We start from the raw sequence: 22,868 nt of genomic DNA on the forward strand, positions 1-22,868 counted from the left end.
AACGGACGAGCGCGGTCGCAGTCTTGAGGTTGATCGAATTGGCCTTTCTTATCCAATTCAAGCAAGAAAAGAGGTTCTTTACGACCTTCTCCTTGGTCGCGGACGGCGCTCTCGACACTCGGAACAGCGGACGCTCTTCCAACTTTCGCCGGTCGAACCCCGTCGGCTCCAAGTCTACGAATTTCCTCGCCTTCGTCGCGCTCTTCGGCGCCTCGGCGTCCGACCGACCGTCCGCGACCGCGGCCGACGAGAGCGCCGACCTGAGCACCGGCTGAAAGATGCGCCACCAGGACTTGTAATTCAAGCTCGCGAGGGCGTTTAGACCTCGCACAAGCGGCTCCCACAGCGGCGCCAACTTGATGTTTAGAGCGCCCAAGAAGTACCGAGTCAGCACGTCTCTCTCCAGCTGAGTCGACTCCGTGGACTCCGTGACCAGAACCGTGAGCGACTCGACGTCCGAGATCGACTTCTTGATAGTCAACGGATTGAGCTCCGATTGCTCGATGCGAATGCAGTCGTCGATAATCGCTTGGATGCGCGTCGAGGTCCTCTTGAACGAGTCGATGCGCCTCAGCAATTTGAGCGAAGCGAGTCGGACCTCGTGGCGCGCGTTGCTCAGAGAAAGCTGGACCCTGTCGAGAACTCGTTCAGCGCCGACTAGCTCGGGCACCAGCTCAGAGAGAACCTTGCTTCTGTTTGCTAACGAGCAATCCAAAGCGTCGCAGACGAACTCAAGCAGTCGCAGCACGGCCTCCAAAACTCGATCTCGGTCCGGGAACCACTCTATAGCGAGGAGGGCACGCTCGAAATAGGCCGAGGTGAGCTCAACCGCCGAATCGCCGGCGGACTGCTCGGCATGCAGGCAGATCAATCTGACCATCTCCAATCCAGCATCTATGGTCATAGCCGAACAGATGGCAAGCGCTTCGAACTCCTGCGGGTCTTCCTCCTCCAGAGCGCTCGGATTTTGGTACGACAAAAAATCAGAGAGAACGTCGAGCACCCCTCGCGCCTGCGGCGCCGACAAGTCAGCACAACGACTCACCAAGGACAGACAGAGACAGAAACCATGTTTCTGCTTGACATCCAACCGCCTATTTTCTCGAACGGCGCGAAGAGCGGATTCCAACTCTCTCATCAGGACGTCGAAAAGCATGCCCGACATCTCGATGACCTTGGGATCACTGTCGGCACCAGCAGTCCGCAAGAAGAAGTCAGTCTGCTTCGTGACGACCAACTGGCTCAAAAACAAAAGAGTTCTTTGCTTTGCATCCTCATTTTCTAATGCCTGAGCCGTAGGCACCTGGCCACCAACTGTCTCAAAAGAGGCGCGCTCACGCGACCGGCGGTTCAGCTCCTCGATGACGCAAGGCAGCGCCGAGTTCAGAACCACGCGGAGAAACGACGCGCTGCTGTCCGGAACTCTAACGCAAAACTCGTAGAGCAACGGCGGATAGCGCCGCAACGAACTCACCGCCAACCGCGCTATAGGCTCCAGTCCGGACTGCGCATTGGCCACGGCTTTCAACTTTCGATTGGTGTGCAGGAGTTTCAGATACTGCGACAATAAATGTAAAAAAACGCGCTGCACCACTTCTCTTTGAACCCGATTCTCGTCCGACGGGTCGACCTCGAGCGCCTCGCACATCTCCACGGCCCTCCGAACAAATTGCGCGCTCCACTTGAGAAAAGCTTTGTAGCTCTCCGCCTTGAATTTTTCTAAATTTCTTTTGTAGACCCACGACGCCGCCAACGAACAGAGGTATCCGAAATGTCTGCAATCGCCAGCGTCGACCAGCGGCGTTTGTATCTGATCGAGTTGCTGATCGAGCACGTGCCACACGGCGCTGTAGTCTCGCGCCAAATGCTTCCTCATGAGGTAGAGAGCCTGGAAGACGGCCTCGTACCGAAGGCTCATGTGTGCTTCAATCTTCGAACAGCTCTCTTGATGTACCCGAAAACACAAACTCTTCCCATTAACTGTCTCAAACACCTTCGGCAACGTGGCGCCGGATTCGCTGTTCAAGCCGCCCTCTATGCCTCTCACTATGTAGTAGTAGATGGTCGCAATAGCGTGCACGCAGTACGCTCTGTCCTGGTCCCCTGTGGCACAGGCCAGCAGTCGAGTGGTGATGCATCCCAGTTGCACGTCCGCCCTCTCTACGAGAACTCTTCGAACCAGGTAAGCAAAGCACTCCGCCGACAGTCGCCTTATGTAATTTTTTTTGTTAATCAACAATCCAGCGTAGAGGTCAGACACGTTTTGTATGTCATCTACCAAGCACTTCCTCAGATACTTGAACAAGCAGTATATCGTCCTGAACATGGACTCCAACAGTTCTGGGTTGCGCCTCCAGGCAGGAATCCTATCAACGAACTTCGAGATGATTTTGTGAAAATATGGGTACAACTCTGACCGCATATCCCGCGCCAAGCTTCCGATTAAGCTACGCGTTATGCGGCCGCCGCATCAGAATTTCGATTAAACGGGAGTCAACACGGGTTAGCGCAACAGGGCCTCCGAAAGAGCCGGGTCGTCTGCCAATTGCGGTATGACTTTAAATCGTGGAATTCGACGCATTTTTGTCGCGTTACGGAGCGTACCTCAAAACTGCAAGCGACACTTCAGTATTGTCGAGCAGATAACTCAGCAGCGTATCCACAATACTATTCAGATTAAATATAATCATCGGCAGAGAAGATGTAAGGCGTTTAAGCTTTTTATTCATTTGCATGAAAGAGGGAGTGCTTGTGCGCGCAGACCACGATTGCAAGTCCCTTGAAGTGTAGGTCTCATTCTCTTCTAGCTCAAACTGCTCGTCGGTTATAGAGGCCGAGTGAAAAATGTCTGTGTCGATGGCTGCTATCTTGTCATCAACGCTCAAAAACTTTTACGCAGGAAAAATAAACGTTTTTGTGAGCAAAAAGAATGATATCACAACAAACAGGTGTTCAAGGGGCCAAAGGGGCCAGTTCCGACCAAGTCTGAAAATGAAACACAATTCACGTGGTTCCAATGCGCCCTGTTCGTTTTCCGTTTCTGACCGCTCTCCTGTTCGCTTTCGAAAAGGCGGATAAAACAACAAAAGGGCTTCACCCGAGACCGAACAAAATAAAACCTTTTCAGTCGCGCCTTCATACCTTGCGTTTTCGTCGGTTCTTCGTTTTCTTGAGCTGAGTCATCGCGACATGTGCCGGTTTTGTTCACGATCAGAAAGTGACGGAAAAAAAGATATTCGATGAAAATGAAAAAAAGAAAAAAACGTTTTTACAGAAGCCCGTATTAATTGCCGGCTTCGTTTTTTGTCGAAGCCTCCATAGGAAGGGCAGACCTTGAAAAGAGGTGGTGCGCCGCGACAGATGCTTTGTCTTCGTAGAGTGTCGTGCACTTCAGCTTTTCTGAAGATGATTAGCATGAAGAGATTACACAAAGGAGCACAGTAATGGCTCGACCAGAGTGACGGATATAGAAACAGTGGCCATCTTGCGCACTGACTTGCGTGCTCTCGCGTCTCGTGAACAACTGAGGGTTTTGTAAGCTAGAAATGCCTTCATCGGGTAGAGCGTGATGTGCGCAGGTATCTCTGAGTCAAGTCTATCTGTGTGGAAAGTGAAATGAGAGGAGCATGTGCGGAAAGAGATTTTAGCGGGCGTCTTCATTTCCGGAAGATGTCAAAGAGCTGTGTGTAAAAGTTTCGCACAATTTCTGACTCCATCGAGGGTATTGGCAAAAGAATGCCAGATCAGGCGTTGTTTCTTTCTTGACGCTTCCCGCGTCAGTGGTGTTTGCGCAAAGGAGAGAGAAGCTGCCTCAATCAGAACTTGAATCAGAGCTGTCAAAACTATTATCGTCGCTGTCTTCGTCTGAACTATCGATCTGTCTGGCTATATCTAAATTTTCCAAGCATATTCCCTCGTTGGGTCGAGTGCTAGAGTTAAAGTAGTCCTGATTCTGAGCAGGGTGCTCAGCTGTATCGGACGGGTTTCTGGTTGCTGAACTAGGGACTTCACTTTCTTCGACAGGTGACAGCATGCTGGGAGAAACCGCGTTGACGGGGGAGGCCTTGCAGGGATAAGGTTGGCCATTTCTGGGCCTCTTCGAAAAAGTGATTTTAATAGGTTTCTGATTGGCAGCCGCATCTGAGGAAGTTCCGCTGAGCGGAGATGACGGTTCTGATTGACTTGGTTCGCTAGTCGGCAACACGAACTTCATTTTTTTGGAGGCGTCTGCCTGTTTCGCCTCGCCCGAATCAGATAGATTTGGACTGCTCGCGTGGGTAGGGGACGTTTTTTGCAGCGGCAAAGAATTAGAAAGAACGGCCTCATTTGAGTCGGGGACTTTGGCATGCCTGGTGCCATGGCGGTCAAAGTGACCAAGACTATCTTTGAGCCCTATAGCACCAGAGACGGTGTGCTCGATTCGAAACTGTGTACCATCAAAGATGAGTACACATTCCTTTGGTTGGTGTTTTACTAAGTTTCCTTTGAAAATACCAGCTGTTTGTCCCTTTCGTAGTTTGTTTTTTTTAACTGATGTAATTTAGGCCCGTCGACAGCGTGAGGCTTTTGATAATTCACACACGTACAGATGAATTCTTAAATTCGATTACGCATTTTTCGACCGAGTTATCCGATGTGACCAGTATGGAGGCGGGCTTCGTTCTGTCTATGGACTGTTTCATAAAATGGTCTAGAATACGGCGTGAGCATTGTCTGGGTTGTGCGCAGTCGAAACAGAAAGCCCGATCCACTTCACGTGAGCGTATATAATGCGAGATTGACTACACAACTTTACACATTCATGTACACACACACACACGTTTTGTATTGCCTCGGGGGTTGCTACTTCGTTCTGCAGGAGTGCGCGTACATTGAAATGAATGAAGCGATACGTCCGGGTGAGTTTCGCCGTTTGCTAGCTGGAGCATGGATTCGCCGAAAGACACTGGGTATTGTATTCCTGTGAGGATTCCAAATTGTTCGAAACTCATGCTAATAATAATTTTTTTTTAAACGATCATTCCTTTATCTGGATTCTTTTATAGTATAATCGGGCTCACAAGTATGTCGGACAACTATGATAATGAGAATAGCGAGAGCTTCCAGAAGGCCGCCTCAGGAGCCTCCCTCTCTTACCCCGTTCAATGTTCATCACTGTACGCCCATTATGATGTGACAGAGACTGCTACGAAGGAGGAGAAGCCCGTCTTTGATTCCGTCTTTTCTTCCCTTCTTTTCTAACACCGAATCTTTTTCTTATCATCCGAAGCCGCAAGAATGGATTCGTTCTTATCAAGGCACGAGACAACGCAATTATTTCTCCCTTGTTGACTTGATTCTTGGCTAACCTACTTTCTTTAGGGTTTCCCTTGCAAAATAGTGGAGATGTCAACGTCAAAAACGGGAAAGCACGGAGGCGCAAAGGTGCACCTAGTCGGGATTGATATTTTTAACGGAAAGAAATACGAAGGTGCGCCTCTCTTTGAACGCGCTTGTCGGATAATCATCGTCGGAATTTCTAGCTAACGAACCAACTAACTAAAAACCGAAATGCTTTTTCAACGACCTAGAGTTGTGCCCGTCAACACACAACATGGAAGTCCCAAACGTAGTGAGGACCGATTGCCAGGTACGTTCGGAACACCTCTACGCTGTCTGGCGCCATCTTTGTAGAAGTAACATCCTTTACTTCTGCACCTCGCCAAGATGCGTGCAAATTATCATAAACTCACAATCGTTCCCGGCTCTTTTTTTTTTAGCTCATCGACATTCACGACGACAACTTCGTCTCCCTTCTCCTCGACGATGGGTCAACTAAGGACGATCTATCGCTCCCAACCGGAGAACTCGGCGAAAACATCAAAAATGCCTTCGAAAGGTACGTGTGATCGAGAGGGTCTCTTCACGCATCCACTCAACAATGATTGGTTAATTTTTTTTTCTGATGAAACACAAATCTGGCTTTAACGAGCAGCGGTAAGGATTTGTTGGTTAATGTACAATCTGCCATGGGACAAGAGGCGATCATCTCGTTCAAGGAAAACACCAACAACCGATAACTGTTTGCATGTTCAATTGCTGAACCGCAAGAAGACGGTGGTCGCAAATAAATTAAGGTCCTACCTCGAAAAATAGCCAGATCGAAATTTTGTTCTTTATTTCTTTGCTAGATGGTACCCAGATACTTGTAAAACGTCTCGTAAGCGAGGCCGATATCGAACGCCATCTGCCGCTCCTGATCCTCATCCAACTTGTCGTACACATTCATTGTGTTGAGCTTTCCTAGCCACTTCTGGACTCTTGTTATCGCTTCAGAGTCTGGAGACATAGTGAAACTTTTCAGCCGGTCCATCAGAGCGTCGAAAAGGGAGTGGATTTCGTCCACCGCCACCATTCTCAGCTTCACGCAGTCGGAAATCGTAATGAAATATTGTACTGTCTCGGCGATCAGCTTATTGAAGCTTCCGTTGGACTCCTCTGCGTCCGGAACGCCGACTTCCACCAGCCTGTGGTAAGCTAGAGGGCAGTTGTTCATGCAGTACTTGTCCATAAAGCTCCTTACGTCTCCAACATTTTCTAGTCGCAGGGTGCTTCGGAATTGTGTAATGAGCTTTTTGCAGTGTTCTCTGTACCTACCGAGCGACTCGTTAGCACGAAAGGCGGGCGAGAACGCGGTGCTCACGAAGTCAAACCCAAACGCACTCGGTCTTAGAGATCCCGTCTCTGGTGTAAAGCCTCTCTAGGGCTTCAGTCGTCATGATGATGGAGTAAACGTTTGCCAGATTGTGGCATCGCTCCCTCTCTTCAATGTTGTTCCATAGGGCGAGCGGCTCACCGACGTCGGGCGAACGGCAGCTCCGTTCCTCGTCGGCGGGCGAGGTAGCTTCGACATTGCTGGGTTCGTGTTAGCAAATATTCAATAATTTTGTGCGCGCACACACAGGCAGCGTGCACGGCACACACATGTGCCTCCTGTACACAGGCTACCGCGAGCTCTGCGGTTCGAGCGGCGCCGCACGCTGAAGCGGACGACACCCCGGGTCGCCATGCCGCGAGCGCAGAGGCGAGAGGAAGTCATCGGTCACGACGCACTTTGTGCACTGTGTTTCACTAGAGTCCATTTTGTCGGACACACATTATATATCGCAAAAAAGTTTCAACACAGTGATGTTTGGACAGCAAAAGTAAATTTTTTACACATAGATATCTGAAATGAAAGTGAAGATACACTCGGTCACCGGAAACTTTGTCGAAGAGTTTAGCAGTGAGGTGACGGTGCGTCTTGTTCCTCCTTTTTGTTTGAAGTCTGCCGAGAGCGAGGGGACGGCGAATTGACCGCTATCGTACCGCGTCAAAAAAATCGTAGGTGGAAACCGTCAAGGCCGTTTTGAAGTCCAGAGTGATGGGAGCGGATGAGAAGGCAGAACTCGATTTTTCCAGACATGCCTTGGTCCTTCGTGGACGCATCGTTGGAAACTGGTTGACGCTGAAGGATTTAGATCTGAAGCCGTCGGATTTTCTGGTGTATTTGTACCCAGTACGTGTGTGTCCGTGTATATGTAGAGAACGTGGGGGGTTTGTTGCGTGGGTTCCTGGCGCCCGTACACATTTTTCGTGCGTGGCCCGTTACGGGGGGAGCCTGCTCGAAGCTCGCTGCGATGGCCTGGTGGGGGGGAGGTCTGAAGGTAGGCCAAGGCGGCGTCGTGTTTCGAGTTGAGTGAGGTGTGGGCTTTCCGCAATCCGAGCACATTTGTGGGGTCTTTTTTTTTTTGTTTTGTGTTCTCGCGGTTACGGGACGACTCACGCGGACGGTTTTGTTTGTCTGATGAACAAGCTCGTCCCTCAGAGGCTGGTGACCGAAGCGCTGCCGAAGCGTTGCTCCGCGAAGCCGCTGCTGCCGGACGTGGAGAGCATGGTGGCCGAGGACGCCAAGTTGGACCAAGAGTTGCAGGATGCCGCTCACGCCAACAAGAGCGAGGGGCCTTCTAGAGACGGCCCCGGCTTGGAGCAAGTGGACCCCAGGGTTCGGGTTTTGAGGAGGATCAGGGCTGCCATCGAGGAGGGGAAGTGCACTTTGTCGGTTACTTCTACGGAGTATTACTTGCAAAAGCGTTTTGATTGCTACACATGTGGCCTGCAAGGCGATCAAGGGTGCTGCGAGTCTTGCTTGAAGAACTGCCACAGGGGACACTTGCTCTCTTCTCACGCAGAGTCGAAAATTTGCAACTTTTTTTGCGACTGTCCACTCGTGTGCGAGTGCAAATGTTACAACAGCAATTAGAGTGGCGCTCAGCGACGTGCCGTTACGAAGTCGGAGAAAGGGGCGCAATCACCTCGAAGTCTGGACGTGTGGCGAGTCTAGGTGCCTGGGTGTCTCGCCGGCCGAAGGGGCGAGGAGAAGCGGTCCGCGCGAAGCGGACGCACCACGGAACGAGACAATCGCGCGTTGAGAGGAGGGAGTGCTTGATCATGCTCGTTGTGTGTACATACTATGTATATAATACACTTTGGTCGAGAGCAACTTGAAAGGTTTTTTTTTTTCTCGCGGTCGACGCGCGACCTCCCGATCTTTTCGGGAGAGCGCGCCGTGTACGCTTCCCCGCGCGCTCTTGAGCCTGCACTTTTTTCGCGCCCACGTTCCGGCGCCTTGGTGAAGGCGCTTTCCTGTGGCGCGGCGATGAGATCCTCGGGGCGCGCGCCTTTGGGGGGAGTGTGGAATCTTGCCAAATCGTCAGAAAAACGGGAACGTGACGCCTTTTCGGGCGAGGGGCGCCTTGGAATTTTCGCAATGTGTCAAAATAGTTGCCGAAGGGTGGCTTGTTCTGACACCGACTCTCAGTTTGGCCGATCGCGCCCTCTTATTCTCGCTCGCTTCTTCTTTGCTGACCTTCGTTATCTTCTGGATGTTGTCGAATGTTCTGACCAAGCGCACGGGCCCCTCCACTTGGCTCAGTACATTTTGGACTTCCGGACTCAGCTCCGACTCCGCTGGTCTGCCGCTTGCTCTGTTGAAGAAGCCCTTGACGATCCCGTCCTCAAGAGAGTGGAAAGTAATGACGATCAAAACCCCTCCTGGACGAAGCAGCCTTTCCGCTGAAAAAAGGGCCTTTTTCAGCTCTTCTAGCTCGTCGTTAACTTGAATCCGTATCGCCTGAAAGGTCCGCTTCACTCGATCCGCGATACGCTCTGCAGCACTCGCGCGCCCCTTCGCTCTAGGATAGGCGCGGTCGACGATCTGAGCGAGTTCCCATGTGCTTTCAATGGGCTTCTCTCGCCTCTGGTCGACGATCCTCTTCGCTATGCTGAAACTCCTCCTCTCCTCACCGTAGCGGTAAATCAAGTCAGCAAGATCTCTCTCCGTGAACTTGTTGACGATGTCGGCCGCCGTAGGAATCTGCTCGCTTTGATTCATCCTCATATCCAGAGGCGCATCCAAACTCTTGCGGTACGAAAAACCTCTTGACGCCGTGTCAATTTGGACGCTGCACACGCCAAGATCCATCAAAATCCCATCCAGCTTTCCAACGTGCTCCGAAAATAGGCCGAGCATCTGTGACAGCCGACCATTCACGGTCCGAAGCCTCCCCAACCGCCTATATTCTAACAACTCAGCGTTGAGCTGGTAGGCTCTCTCCAAGACGCAGGGATCCCTATCTAAGCCTATCACCTTCACGGACCCGTCCAAACGGAGAAGCGCCGCGGCGTGGCCGCCCAGGCCAAACGTTCCATCCAAATAAACGCCGCCAGGGCGAATTCCAATGTGAGACATGACTTCCTTCACGAAAACCGGAGTATGCCCGCGGTCGGCACCGGAGCAAGTGTAAAAACGACCCCTCGAGGCGAGTGGAACGACCGCCCTAGCTCTCACGTAAAACCGCAGCCTCTGCATGTCGTACTGAATTTTCTAAAGCCTTCCTTTAATACGTGTCAACGTTTTAGACCATGAAAATTATTTTTTTTTTCCTCGGTTCTCACCGACTTCATAATGACACTCAAAGCTCCAAAAATTCGATTCCCCCCCCCCCCGTTCCAGAGGACCGCAACCCCTTGCAACAATACGCTCTCCTCCAAATACATACCTCACGCGGAAGAACCTCCCGGCGACACCCTCTCTCTGCCGCTTGTCCGATGGCGACCGCCATTTTCCTTCAGGAAACCCTTTTTCGACGAACGTCGTGCTTTGAAGACGGACCCCAAACAATTTCTGTCGCATCCGCTCCCCCTTTAGCGGAGCGGCGTCCCAAGCAACTCCCATGAGACAGCAGCAAAACCTCACCCCCGTGACCCCCGTGCCACGCATCTTTTCTGAAACGCCGCTCCTCTTCCAGCCTCCCTCGACGCTGTGGGACGCCTGCTTCGAAAACATTCTCGGATAATTCAGGATCGCTCGACTGCGCTCCGTCACCCCTCCGCGAAAACAAGCTGTGTGGGAATGCCGCAACTCCGCGGAAAACGTACACACTGTGCGCTGAGCCGCATACACCGAGGCGAGTACAACGTAGTCGTGTACCGTACACATCGAGGCGGGTACAGCGTAGTCGCGCAGCCCCACTGTCTCTTTGCATCAACGGAGACAAACGCCTCCAATGCACGCAGGCGCCTAATCTGAACACACTCGCAACTCGCCTATCACCACCGCCTCCGCGATGCACCCGCGTTAGCTTTCGAAAAAAACGTGTTTCGAACACCTTTGTGTACGCACCAAAAAGGCGCCCTCCCCGGCTCAGCACAGAGCAGATCCCCCTTCCAGGCTCGCCTACCTCTCTTCTACGGATGTCACTAACACCATTCTTTCGTCTCGTCCCTCTCGAGCGGTCGGCGCACTTCCGCCACATAACACACTCCCTCTCTAACCAGCCTTTCTAAAGGACACTGCTGCGTGAAGCCTCACGGAGACAGGCGCGCAGAGACTCTTCGCTCGCGCGTGAAAATGCTGCCTTGACATGCAGCGATGTCAAGGGTCCACGACCAATTTTTTTTTTACTCTACGTCGTCATTCCCATAAAACGAGCCGAGTGAGCGCAACGTCTAAAACCAAAGTCTTCGACCCTACACATGAACACACCCCTAAGAAGCCGGTTTATGAACATACGGAAGGCGCCCTATCGAGTTCCCAGTCTTCAATTCATCGTCAAAGCTCATCTCATCCATTTTAAAGATAGTTCGTTTCGCCCTTCATAACACCTTACGACTGAACACGCCCTCCTAATTCGTTCCCTTCGCACACATATTGGCACATCCCTTGCCAAAGGTCTCACGGACATCGGCGATGTCCCCCAACATGTCGTCGAGGACATACTCGCCGCCTGCACGCCCAGCCGCCTCGCTATCATAGAGCAAAACACTAAAGTCCGTATTTCCCTCAAACTAGAGAAATTTCGAACTTCACAAGTCACGCATTTTTGTTGACCGTGCCTCTTAGAGCCAGGAACTGGACACTGAGAAATACTACAAGCGCTACTGTGAGCGCCTGAACTACGAGAGAATAGATGTACGCCTGCCGCCTACACCGAATCCCCGCGCTTTTTTCCGCCGACTGCCGCTTCTCTAACCCTAGAGCAGATGAAAACATGGAGAGAATCCTATTTTCACTGGAAAAAATTGAACGAGTCTATTCGAAAGACGGCTCTGGCCACTCCCCGGCTTCTTCCAAGAGCACAAGACCTCAAAACCATACAAATATCTGCTGTGTGTAATGACTCGAAGAGCCCAACGCATGGACCTCCAGACTTGTTCAAACAAGTAAAAGCCAGCGTCAAGAAGAGAAGGTAGTTTCTTAGGGACGCGGACTTTCGCGTGCTTTAAATAGGTCTTAACCACTTTTTTTTTAGACACCCCTTCATGTAGAGAATTCAAGGCGCGCAAGCATCGAAACGCAATTTTTACATGTAAAAAACTTGTACAGAACATCGACTCGGTGGCTGGCTCTCTTTTTCTAATAGACGGCATCCTCGGACGCGTCTTTGCCTCCTCACAAATAAAGAGCTTTGATATTGAGCCAAGCGAAATATAATAGCGTCTTCGCTGACGTTGACGCTGCTTTCACCGCATACCAAAAAAAATTTTTTTTTCACTTTCGAAGCAAGTTGGTCTGCTTCAAAGAAATTGGACGTATGATTTGGCCCGACTGGACAAGAACTCTGGGCCTGATCAACGCGGCATGACTCGTGAAGGTGTTCCACTCTTTGCCCAAAGGCTGTCGGAGAGAGGCGTTGTATAGCTCGGCGTTTCCGGCGTATTCGTGCGGAACCTGCACCGCTTGATATTTGGCAATTCTCGAAAACTTTTTTTGATTTATAATGACATGTGGAAGTTTACTGTCCGACCGAGCCTCTAACAGCTCCTTACTGCGTTCAGCCTTCTTCTTTTCCATTTCTTCCAACAGCTTCTTCCTTCGCTTCGAAGGCTGAACCCCAGATCCGGCCCACTCGCCCCACCCAGGTAACGTTAGCATCGCATATTCTTTCTCTACATCGTTCTCTTTTTCAACCTGCTCAAGTTTCTCCTTCTCAAACTCGCTCAAAACAGCATGGTCGGCCGCAAATGCCTGATTCACGAGCTCTAACTGAGTAGAATCGTGATTCGACGCGTCTAGCAACTTGAATCCGTGGTGACCTCTCTTGTCTAGCCCTTCTTCAATCTTTTTAATATCTAACGACCCTTCGGCCTCTCCCGAGCCGGTCTTCTCTCTCTTCACCTCATCTTCCTCGTCTTCGCATTGATTCGCCAGCCACGGATTCGCCTCGTCGACAACGGACGTACGCTCTACAGCAGGAGGCGAATCAGATTTCTTGTGCGTTTTTTTGCTTCCAAATTCAAAATATCTTTTTTTCAAATTTTTTTCTTCGGGGTCGTCTGGCCTTGTTTCCGAGCAACCTTCGACGTCGTTCGCGTCTTTGTTGTCCGCTCCTTCAACCGGGACCGCGCCAAACTTTACGCTGGTAGACGAGTCTTCGCCTAGTCTCGACTCGAATCCAGAATTTTCAATTGTCATAGTTCTGCCTGACAACTTAACGCTGTCATCTGCTTCTACTAAAGGCAGTTTCAAGTCTTTCGAAGATGGGCAAAACCTCATTCTATTAGACGGTGTTGTCGCCTTCTCGCTATCTGCCGTCGCTTTGCCAACATCTTCTCTTTCCTGGTCGTTTTCCTCCAACCCGTCATCACTGTCGCTACCTATGACGCCTTCGCACCGCCTCGTGTTTTGCATCTGCGATATCATCTTCTCATACCTTTTCTGGTCCTCCTCTCTCATTTCGGACACCATTTCATCGTATGACTCCTTTCTTTTCTTCGCCGCCCGTTTCATAAACTCCATCCTGAACACCCCTTCTTCCTCTGTGTCAGAGCACACTTTCTTTTCTTCGCGAATCACCTCGCCATTGATGTCCAATATGTCCCCACCCGATTCGACCTTTTCGTTTTCCTCCGCTTCATCGACGTCCTCTTCGCCATCCTCGTCGCTCTCCTCGTCATCTGAACCCATCTTCTTTAACAGCTCTCGGCCATGTCTCAAATGGTCTTGAACAGACTGCCTCAAGTTGGGGTCTTTGCTTCTCAGCGCGTACTTTGCCCAAGAGGTTCTATTTCCGTGCTTCAACGTGATCCTTTCTCTCACGCGTAGCTTCTCTAGCCTTAGTAGCTCGTCAGCGTATGCCTCAGGATCAAGTTCCGCCAATTCTGCCAACGTTGGCTTTTTCTTTTCCTTCTCCTTTCGGAGAATTCGGCGATACTTTTTGCTCTTGATCTTATTCATCCGTCTGCTCTTCTGCTCCTGATAATACAGCAACGACCTCATCTTGATCAATCTTGCTTGGCGAAGTCTCAGCTCTTCGGGATCCAGCTTCCGAGTAGCCAGCTCCTCCTCTTTTTTCAGCCGACCCTCGTCAATCCCACTCAGCTCCAAAATGTTTTGAATGGCCTTTTCCAACTCAGTAGACGGCGCGAAGTCAGTCGCCAGCGTCGAGCACGTGACACGCTTCTGTTTGGGTAGATCACTCTCGAGCGGAAACGACAAGTGGTCCGCCCTTCTCATCGATTGTACCGTCGACAACCACTTACTAATGCGGGCTTTTGAATACTGATACTGCTCAGCGCGTTCCAAACGACGACTCGCCTGCCTAGATAAGCCCGGCGCCAGCGAGCGATTAGACCTATCCAATTTTTCTAGTCTCTTCTTTGTATCCAAGTTGATCTGCGCATCTTCCAAAATATCCCTCATGCTCAGCCCCGGCATCCTGACCCTCCAAGGATTTTCCGGCTCCATCTCGGTCACCAAGTGAGTCCGATTTGCCTCCTCTTTCACTTCGCCACGCAATCCCAGACCCTCTCGGATCCTCTTTAGCATCTCTCCATGCTGCTCACCCGGCTCCAACTCGCGCGAATCACCCTTCAGGCCCGACTCCTTCTTCATGGAAATGTCAACCAAATCACTCAAATCAATCCCCTCGTCTGGAATATCCACCTCGTCTTCTGACGACGTCATGTAGTCCAATAAATCCGAATCTTCTTCCTTTCCGTGCGGCAGCATCTTGGGTTCCTTCTCGCGCTCCGCGCACTCGTCCCTCCTCCTCCCAGCCCTAGACTTCTTGCCGACCTCATCTGCACGCTGTAATATTGTGATGGCTATCAGTATCAAAAGAACAGCAAACTGTTTTTTTTCGGCGAGAAGGGGACATCGAAAAAAAGCAACGAATCTCAAAAAGTCGAACGCAAAATCTGTCTCTCTCTATCCGTCGAGGTACGCACTCTTTGGCCAGGCACCAAACGCACGGGGAACATCATCACTCAACGTCCCCCCCACCCCAACGCAAAAAGAGAGAAAGCCGCATTCGTCCCCCACATCACACACAAAAATTCAAAAAAAAGAGGCACCTACTCTCTTCTTGCGGCCACGCATCTTTGTAAAAGATGTACGGATGTTAAAGACGATATAAATCTGAAGCAAAAAAACATGCTCAAATTCGCCCATGAAATTTTTGCTTTGTGTGCACAGATGTACCTTGCAGAATCCATGTACGGCGGCGTGTGTACATCCATTAACATCGCAAAAATCTGCGCATTACCTGTCTCTGGTTACCATTTTATCCAGAGCGCTGCTTTATTCCCCGATGGTCACCGTCGCCCTAGCGCCACGCACGTTTCCTTGTCACCTCTAAATTGCCTCCTTTAATTTTTTTGGTATTATATATATAACAATACGCAATGAATAATTAACCGCAAGACTATTCTGTTCTCACTTCGCAAATGGGCAGACGTTGTAAATCATGCGATCGCTGGTTCGATATAGGATCCCATTACTTCTCTGAATGCAAGGAATGTCGCCGAAGAGCTGTAACTGTCGTCACTACTGATCCCTCAATCGAAGTCACCAGAAGTGGCAATACAACTTTTGTCTCTAGACGTGCACGTATTGACATCTATTTTTCTTTTCCTCGCGTTATGTAATTCTAATACTCAAAAGTAATCTAGCCAGTTCCTCCAACTCCAATCACGGTCGTGTCAGCGACCCCAGTACCTGTCGTTACAGTACGCATATCTATCCGCTTTTGCACCAATTTACGCAAAAAACACATCATCCACGCAGTTTAATCGTTTGGTTGACTCCAATGAAGCAAGGAGCCGACACTCTATTTTTATATTCTTGCTACACTCTATGGGCGTGCAAAATCTGACACTAACCTCTTTCCTCTTCATACCACCCCTCTTCTCGAGTAGCAGCAACCACAACCTGTCATGACTCAAACGACAGTGCAACACGTCTTGCCAACTCCCATATCTCAACCCCCTCCCCTCCAAGTTCAGCACACTGTTATTAAACAAGTTCAAGTTCCCCCTCAGTATCAGCCGCCACCTACCATGACTTACCAACAATCCATATATTCAACACAACAGCCTACCTTTAATGCTATTCAGCAGCAGCATCCATATCAGCAAGGTACGTTCCTTGTCAGTGTGACACGTACTTTTGCGAACCAACGGAGTTTTTTGTCCTCACTCACTATAATTCTACGCCATTTCTATTTGCTGATACGCAGCACTTAAAATAACTCTCTTTTAAAGTCATGCAGCCCCCCCCCGCTTCATATTCATATTCAATAAATCCCAATATCCAACCTATGCAGCCCCCAGCCCCCTACCCCCCAATCTTCAGTACCAATCAAGTCTTCTATGGTACGTGCGTTAACTTCACAGGGTAGAGCCTCTTTCTGTAGAGGAAGGGGCCCCACTAGGTCCAAGAGTCCGACATTCGCAAACCAAACACTTACCCGTCCCTCATTCCTAGATAACGGACCAGTTCAGAACGACCCTGGTATGCAGTATCCACCCAACCCTTACTTCTATCCTTCGCAACCCCAATAACAACAAACAGGCCCAATGTCCAGACGTCCGAAGTGGAGCAAGCATATCTGTCCCAACCCATTGTCCATGGCAAGTGCAAATACTTGACAATTCAAGGCTTGGTTAGGTGTGCCGGTTAATATCTGCCAACATCTTTGATTCTTCCCATTGAGAGAAAAAGCAGTCTTTACCCTATTTGTGTATTTTTTATGTCTTCTGTTTTCCGTTTGTGATTTATCTGCTTCCCTTCTCTATTGCTCAGCGAAACTACACAGGGAACCCTTTTTTAAGGGAGGTATTAAGCGTGCTATCAACTTAGCCCAATACTCGTATACCTTGCGCGATCTAAATAAATCAAACCAGAAGAGAGCTGTAGATATGTGTCCGTTCTGCCCGCGGTTTCGACTATTATACCCTTTTTCTTCAGTGCCCTTAGCTTTTGTGTGTTCTTAGGGGCGCATTTACTCCCTGCTCTTTTATCCAAGTACAACTTCGATGTTGAGGGCAAGTCAGAGGAAATGGCCCACACGTATGCATCCTGAATAAGGGCTGCACATAATGTGTATGTGTGATTTCTTGCGCCTCAAGAGGAACTTTATTAGATGCTGTACGCATCCGCTCAGCCTGCTCTGACGGCAGGAAGGCACTAACGAAAAATCTCGATATACGCCTAAGCTTCAATAGATAAAAGGGATGTCTGGACTACGAGCACGAGACAGGCAAGGAGCAGTGCGCGCCGAATTTGCAAAATTTAACAAGCGATAATTTTTATTTTTCAGAGAAGGTGTTTAGCAAATGTCTCGTGAGCAGTTGGTTCGGTCGCGCTCGCGAACAGGACGCTAACACTCACTATAGCACTGGCATTACCTTGTTTAGAAGGGATTTTATACATTTTGCCGAATTTGTGGCAGACAGATATTGGATTTTTTTTGACAGCAACGACAAGAGCAATTTGCATCGCGCAGTTCACACTACATTTTCAGCTTAAGAGTGTTGAATTTTAGAAGCGACGACGGTGAAAATCCTGATTATGGTTAATATAGTGGGTCGTCGTATAAGCTTCATCGATTTATGTTCCCTTGGTATGTTTTGTTGCAGTTGTGTTGTATCCGCTTCGAGAATATCATCTATAGGATCTTCTTCTAGTGTATACTGTGCTACATCTCCGTCACTACTATTACTGCTCTTATTGCAATGGTTAGTCAGAGACTTGTAAAAAGGACAATATCGGATGCGCAAATTCAAAAAGAGATCAATGCCAAGGAGGTCGGCAAGTTGCGTGTTTCGGTTTTAGAAAGATGGCAAGACGTGGAGTTGAGAGAGAAGCTGTTAGATATCTGGCATAACATTAGCCCCTCCTCTGTACATGCGTTGGTGAATTCTCACATGATGATTAGCATATTTCGTCATTTTCCAAGTCAAGTACGAGAAGGAGCAAAACTCGCGACAGTATGCGCGCCAGAACTGTTGTCGCAAGTAGACCTGAACCAAACTGCGCTCCATAGGACCCATCCAGAATTCTGGATCGATTTGCTGTGCCAGAGTCTTGAAAATAACGCGGACGAAAACAACCGCATGCGGCAAATGTATCGCGAAATGTTTAAGAAAAAAATTAAGCACTATTGGTTCGACATTGCCATGGAGTCTTATCGCTCGTTGTTCTTACTTCAAGCAGCAGAACTTATCTTGGATCATGCAGAACTCATCCTAAAATCAACCAGTGACCCAACCAACGACAGCACTCTAGCACAGCCTTCTCACTTCAATGCGTCTCCATATTTTCAGGCCGGCATGCAAACGCAGCAAGAGCATCTTCGCATTTTCTCTACGGAAGATTGGATGCGCGACTTCATCCCCCACATGGTAGGTGCCATGAACGGTGATCAGGCGTCCACTAGTACAGTAAAATATAAAGCAGAAATCGAAAAAAATCCAGTCGCTCAGCACTATTTAGGCAGGCTTTACTCTTCCGGCACCTCCTGTCTTCCAAAAGACATTGACAGGGCTATCTATTGGCAAAAGCAGTCTGCAAATGCCGGGTATGCCGTCGCGCAAGACGATCTGGGATCTTACTACTTCTCACAGCGCGATTTTTCTCGCGCCAAAAAACTCTTCAAGCAAAGCGCCCGCACTGGATACATTCGTGGACAGCTTCATCTCGGTGACCTGTACTCCAAAGAATTTGAATTTAATAGCCACAATTACAAAGCCCTCATCAAATCGCTCAACTGCTACCTAGCGGCTTCCACCAATATGTGGTATTCCAACCAAGAAGAATGGGTCGCATCTATCGCTAGATCAAGGATAGACTCACTCAAGACGACAATCCTTTCACAGCTACATAATTTCACCGTACAACCCATATCCGGTTCACACCACTCGCCTCTCTTCTCACGCCGCGTCAAGAAGACGCTCGTGTCCACCGGTAAAATTCTGCTGATCTTATTCCTCTCGCTGCTGGCCGGCGTATTTTTCATTTTCATCTTCTTATAACCAGCCTATCGCCGAGTACACATAGCACGAGCAAGACGTCACTCTCTTGCAAAGAGAGATGTGCATTGTATCATTGCGCAATTTGAAAAAGTATTGTGTATGATATAACGTATGCACATTTTTTTGTGCGCGCCTGACTTTTAATAAAATTATTTTCTATACCGTATGCATGTGATATGAAAAATTCTGAATTTACCTCCGTTCAGCTCGATAAGGCGCCGTACGTCTGTACGGAGAGAAACTCGTCTCTAGGATAGCGAAAACGCACATACCGTCCGAAACCGTCTGCATGACACAGACTCTCTCCTTAAAAAAAAAAATCTGTCAAATTCTCTGAGTTACTTTGGCTTTTACTCTTCCCTTCCCTATATCTCTCACTCAAAAGCCATTTTCAGAATGGTGTGAACCTATGAAACGCCGAAGAAACGTCATCTATGGAAAAGCAGACTCTGCCACCTCTCCCCCCCCTCTCAAGCACTCTTTGACCTCTGTGACTTCCCTTTGCACGGGCACACCTCTAAAGGACCGACCGGTGGCTCCTCCGAACTCAGAACCTCACCCTGTCGATCGGGGCACTCTTCTTGACCCACCAAAGGCAAGCGCAACCGAAATTGCCTCTGCCTCAACATGGCACATTGATCCTTCAGAAACTTGCTATTCCGTCTCTTGGTGTACCCGCTCTAAAAAACAACAAAAAGTTTATCAGAGTGGCTACTTGTTCGTTGCCAATAAGACGGGATGGCTATTTGATTCGGCTATGAACCGCATTAACATCAGCTCTACGCATTCGCTTCAAAACTTATCCCATATTCGGGAGGGCGATTCGACCGTCATAGGAGACAAGGAGGTGAAAATAGATCTGAAAATGGATCATTTTCAGAACGTAGAAAATGAGCACATTAAACGCTCGGTGAAGGCTTTTTGTCCTCCAGCAAAAATCGACGACTCGTTAAGGCCATCATCATCTCCTTCGAGCCTGCCCTATTCAGCCGCGCCAATGAAGTCTTCCGAGTCTCAAGAAACATCCATTTCTCCTTCGAGTCCGCCCTGTTCGGCTACGCCGATGAAGTTCTTGAAATCTCAAGAAATTCCCGCTTCTACCTCAGGTCGGATTTTTGCCAAAAAAACGAACGGCCCCCTGCATAAGCACACGACCGCGCCAGTTCGGGTAAAGGCATCCGCCTCGTTCTACGCTTCGAATCCTGACGCGAAGATATGCATTTACTCACCACCGAGTGGCGCTACCGATCAAGTGTCGGTTGTGTTGGAACCCTTTCTGGCGGACATATTACGGCCGCACCAAGTTGAAGGTGTTCGATTCATGTATGAATGCGTCACGAATTTGCGCACTACTGATTCTTTTCGTGTTTTGGGCTGCGTTTTGGCAGATGCAATGGGACTTGGAAAGACTCTTCAAATACTTGCTTTAATTCGCACAATGCTGACTCAGAGTCCACGCGGCCCGTTTCACCCACATATAAAGAAGGCAATCGTCATTTCGCCGGCATCGCTTATCCAGCTCTGGGCCAAAGAGGTCAAGAAATGGCTCGGACAGGCGAGACTGCGGCCAACAGTTGTCATTGAAAATTCCAAAAAGCAAACTGATTTTTTGATTCAAAACTTTGCCACTCGAGTCGACGAAAAGCTGTTGATCATCTCCTACGAGCAAATCCGGGTCAACTTCTCAGCCTTGGAACACGTGAGCTTCGACTTGATGGTTTGCGACGAGGGGCACAGACTCAAAAATCCCTCTGCTAAGATCACACAGTGCATTTCTAGCCTGAAATGTTCACATCGCATCATCCTTACGGGTACCCCTTTTCAAAACAACCTCTCCGAGTATCGAGCGCTGGTAGAATTTGTTAATCCCGGATTTTTGGGAACTATCGAAGAATTTAGAAAATCCTATGAAAGACCTATTTTAGCCGCCAGAGGACCTGATTCAGACCAGGAATCCATCCGATTTGGCCTGCACCAATTAGATGAGCTCATAAAACGCACATCGACCTTCATTCTCAAAAGGACGAGCAAAGTCTTAGAGGCATTTCTACCTCCAAAAATCGAACAAATCGTATTTTGTCTTCCGACTTGCGCCCAAGTGGAATTCTATCGGTCCGTGCTGTCTCATTTGAGCTACGACGAACAAAACGTCCTCCAGAACATAACTAAGCTCATGAAGATCTGTAACCATCCAGAACTCGTTCTTCCGAAGGAAAGTGCAATGTCGGATTGCCTTCTTGACGAAATAGATGCATCTTTTCTCCAGCTCTTAAGCAGCGCTTCCGATTCTAGAATCTCCACTCATACACCATACCAGCGGTTCTCATTTTCTCCAGAATTGTCCGGAAAGATGATCGTCTTGGCGCAGCTCGCGCAAGCCATTCGGGCCGCGACGACCGATAAGCTCGTCGTTCTGTCGAGCTTTACCAAGACGCTCGACGTTCTGCAAAAGATGTTCGAGTCATGCGGCTGGAAGTGTCTTCGACTAGACGGGAATACGGAGCTGTCCGAAAGAAGTCAGTTGGTCGACCGCTTTCAATGCGACACCTCCATATTCATTTTTCTGCTCTCTACGAAGGCCGGCGGTGTCGGCCTAAACCTGTGCTCCGCCAATCGACTCGTTCTCTTTGACAGCGCTTGGAATCCTGCGTTCGACTCACAAGCTCTGGCGCGCGTTTGGAGAGATGGACAAACCAAAACGACATGGATCTACCGGCTATTGTCCACCGGCATGATCGACGAAAAGATATTCCAGAGACAACTGATGAAAAACGACATTGGCGAACTCATCTTAGAACAAGACGGCCGTCACTGCTTTCCTTCCTCTCAAAAAAAAAAATGTCCAAATTCCGATAAAAGACCTAATTTTAACCAATCTCGGCTGCCGACTTCTTTCGCTTCTCGGCTATCTATCGAAGACCTCAAGGATATCTTCAGCTTGAATTGCGACACCCGATGCGACACGCACGATATTTCTGGATGCCGGTGCGAGCTATCCCAACTAAAAAAAAGCAGCCACAAACTCAGCAAAACCGCTTTTCGCAAGTCGACAAACAAAGTTCGAGAAGAAAACATCGGAGACTGGGTACATTACGCGAACCCACTCGACTGTCAAGACGAGATCATCAAATCAATTGCTGCCTCCAAACCCATAACAAAAAGAGCCGACGACATTCTGGAAGCAGAAGGAATCATATCTTTCATCTTTTCAAAATCAACGACGAATCACACATCCTACACCCCCAGCTCTGATGCACGTTCGCAAACACAGCACGTATAAGGCGCGCCTCGTAAAACCGCTGAAACACAGTTGTTTTGACATTTTCTTGAAAGAAAAAATACATACTCTTCGAACTTCTCGACCCTCAACCAGTACTGGTTCCAGAAAAAAGAAAACAGCCTTCACTTCCTGGCCTGACTTCTCCGACTGGGAAGCAGGCCGGACCCCCCGCCCGCTGGATTGAACTGCGTTGGAACTGCGTAGCATTCGAAGAATTTGTGTTTCAAAACTGTCCTATTACTGCTGCACTCGTACAAAACGCGCATAGGGCGCAGAGCCATGCTCTGCATTTTTCTTGCGTCAGAAGCCCGATTTCAGACATAGCCGAGGCAGGCGCTGTGGATTTCCTTTTGACAGGTGAGATCGCCGTGCATATGCCCTTTCTCCTCTCCAGAAACCCATTGTAGATGGGTACAACGGGTTTCTAAATTCCGCGAAACCCCCCTCTCACGGTCTTTCTTACAACATTCTAGTAGAGCGTGAAATTTGCGCATCCCTGCGAATTTTTTGTACACGTCTCTAAAAACAAGGCAGGCATAGAAAAGGCACAAGTGGTTGACTTAGCTGCGCTCTCTCCTGATACCGAATTGAACATTTTCTGCTCTATCCTTTTGAAGGGTATATGTTTCTCATTTTTTCAATTGCTTATCCGTCCCTAATCGTCAAGCCATCTTCACTTGTAAACGACGTTCTCGCGTGCTGAAAGAGCATCCTCCGGCAGACTGCTGTATGCAGCAGGAGCCAAAAAAAAAGC

The 22,868-nt window shown here is 49.2% G+C and overlaps 8 protein-coding genes and 2 long non-coding RNA genes across 10 annotated transcripts; 6 read left to right on the top strand and 4 right to left on the bottom strand.

Moving 5' to 3' along the window:
- Nucleotides 1-2,695: 2,695 nt before the first annotated feature.
- On the bottom strand, nt 2,696-4,997 carry LOC126322534 (uncharacterized). The gene is made up of 3 exons (XM_049994394.1): nt 4,871-4,997; nt 4,587-4,690; nt 2,696-4,507 (listed from the first exon to the last, which is right to left on the bottom strand). The coding sequence occupies exons 1-3, from the start codon at nt 4,989-4,991 to the stop codon at nt 3,812-3,814; spliced, it is 921 nt and encodes a 306-aa protein (XP_049850351.1). The 5' UTR covers nt 4,992-4,997; the 3' UTR covers nt 2,696-3,811.
- Nucleotides 4,998-5,047: 50 nt separating this feature from the next.
- Nucleotides 5,048-6,132, top strand: LOC126322536 (uncharacterized). The gene is made up of 6 exons (XM_049994396.1): nt 5,048-5,156; nt 5,270-5,297; nt 5,362-5,470; nt 5,571-5,629; nt 5,760-5,878; nt 5,975-6,132. Exons 1-6 carry the CDS (start codon nt 5,065-5,067, stop codon nt 6,057-6,059), a joined length of 492 nt encoding a protein of 163 aa, XP_049850353.1. The 5' UTR covers nt 5,048-5,064; the 3' UTR covers nt 6,060-6,132.
- LOC126322535 (vacuolar protein sorting-associated protein 28-like) lies at nt 6,087-7,106 on the bottom strand. The gene is made up of 2 exons (XM_049994395.1): nt 6,703-7,106; nt 6,087-6,632 (listed from the first exon to the last, which is right to left on the bottom strand). Exons 1-2 carry the CDS (start codon nt 6,756-6,758, stop codon nt 6,167-6,169), a joined length of 522 nt encoding a protein of 173 aa, XP_049850352.1. The 5' UTR covers nt 6,759-7,106; the 3' UTR covers nt 6,087-6,166.
- Nucleotides 7,107-7,205: 99 nt separating this feature from the next.
- Nucleotides 7,206-8,528, top strand: LOC126322575 (uncharacterized). Its single transcript, XM_049994437.1, has 3 exons — nt 7,206-7,275; nt 7,367-7,537; nt 7,835-8,528. Exons 1-3 carry the CDS (start codon nt 7,213-7,215, stop codon nt 8,279-8,281), a joined length of 681 nt encoding a protein of 226 aa, XP_049850394.1. The 5' UTR covers nt 7,206-7,212; the 3' UTR covers nt 8,282-8,528.
- Nucleotides 8,529-8,731: 203 nt separating this feature from the next.
- Nucleotides 8,732-9,769, bottom strand: LOC126322611 (ribosomal RNA small subunit methyltransferase H-like). Its single transcript, XM_049994491.1, has one exon. It carries the CDS (start codon nt 9,767-9,769, stop codon nt 8,732-8,734), a length of 1,038 nt encoding a protein of 345 aa, XP_049850448.1.
- A 1,648-nt stretch (nt 9,770-11,417) lies between these two features.
- Nucleotides 11,418-11,908, top strand: LOC126322584 (uncharacterized). Its single transcript, XR_007559086.1, has 3 exons — nt 11,418-11,491; nt 11,563-11,768; nt 11,832-11,908. It is a non-coding gene; the product is annotated as an uncharacterized LOC126322584 (long non-coding RNA).
- Nucleotides 11,855-14,929, bottom strand: LOC126322576 (uncharacterized). Its single transcript, XM_049994439.1, has 2 exons — nt 14,879-14,929; nt 11,855-14,608 (listed from the first exon to the last, which is right to left on the bottom strand). The coding sequence occupies exons 1-2, from the start codon at nt 14,897-14,899 to the stop codon at nt 12,071-12,073; spliced, it is 2,559 nt and encodes an 852-aa protein (XP_049850396.1). The 5' UTR covers nt 14,900-14,929; the 3' UTR covers nt 11,855-12,070.
- Nucleotides 14,930-15,255: 326 nt separating this feature from the next.
- On the top strand, nt 15,256-16,565 carry LOC126322583 (uncharacterized). The gene is made up of 5 exons (XR_007559085.1): nt 15,256-15,409; nt 15,476-15,528; nt 15,718-15,937; nt 16,063-16,173; nt 16,286-16,565. It is a non-coding gene; the product is annotated as an uncharacterized LOC126322583 (long non-coding RNA).
- Nucleotides 16,566-17,114: 549 nt separating this feature from the next.
- On the top strand, nt 17,115-19,000 carry LOC126322580 (uncharacterized). The gene is made up of 2 exons (XM_049994444.1): nt 17,115-17,423; nt 17,544-19,000. The coding sequence occupies exons 1-2, from the start codon at nt 17,413-17,415 to the stop codon at nt 18,832-18,834; spliced, it is 1,302 nt and encodes a 433-aa protein (XP_049850401.1). The 5' UTR covers nt 17,115-17,412; the 3' UTR covers nt 18,835-19,000.
- A 1,272-nt stretch (nt 19,001-20,272) lies between these two features.
- LOC126322612 (DNA repair and recombination protein RAD54B-like) lies at nt 20,273-22,114 on the top strand. Its single transcript, XM_049994492.1, has one exon. It carries the CDS (start codon nt 20,273-20,275, stop codon nt 22,112-22,114), a length of 1,842 nt encoding a protein of 613 aa, XP_049850449.1.
- Nucleotides 22,115-22,868: the final 754 nt, after the last annotated feature.

The sequence above is a fragment of the Schistocerca gregaria genome, unplaced genomic scaffold (assembly GCF_023897955.1).
Source record: "Schistocerca gregaria isolate iqSchGreg1 unplaced genomic scaffold, iqSchGreg1.2 ptg000818l, whole genome shotgun sequence".
Classification (NCBI taxonomy): Eukaryota; Metazoa; Arthropoda; class Insecta; order Orthoptera; family Acrididae; genus Schistocerca; species Schistocerca gregaria.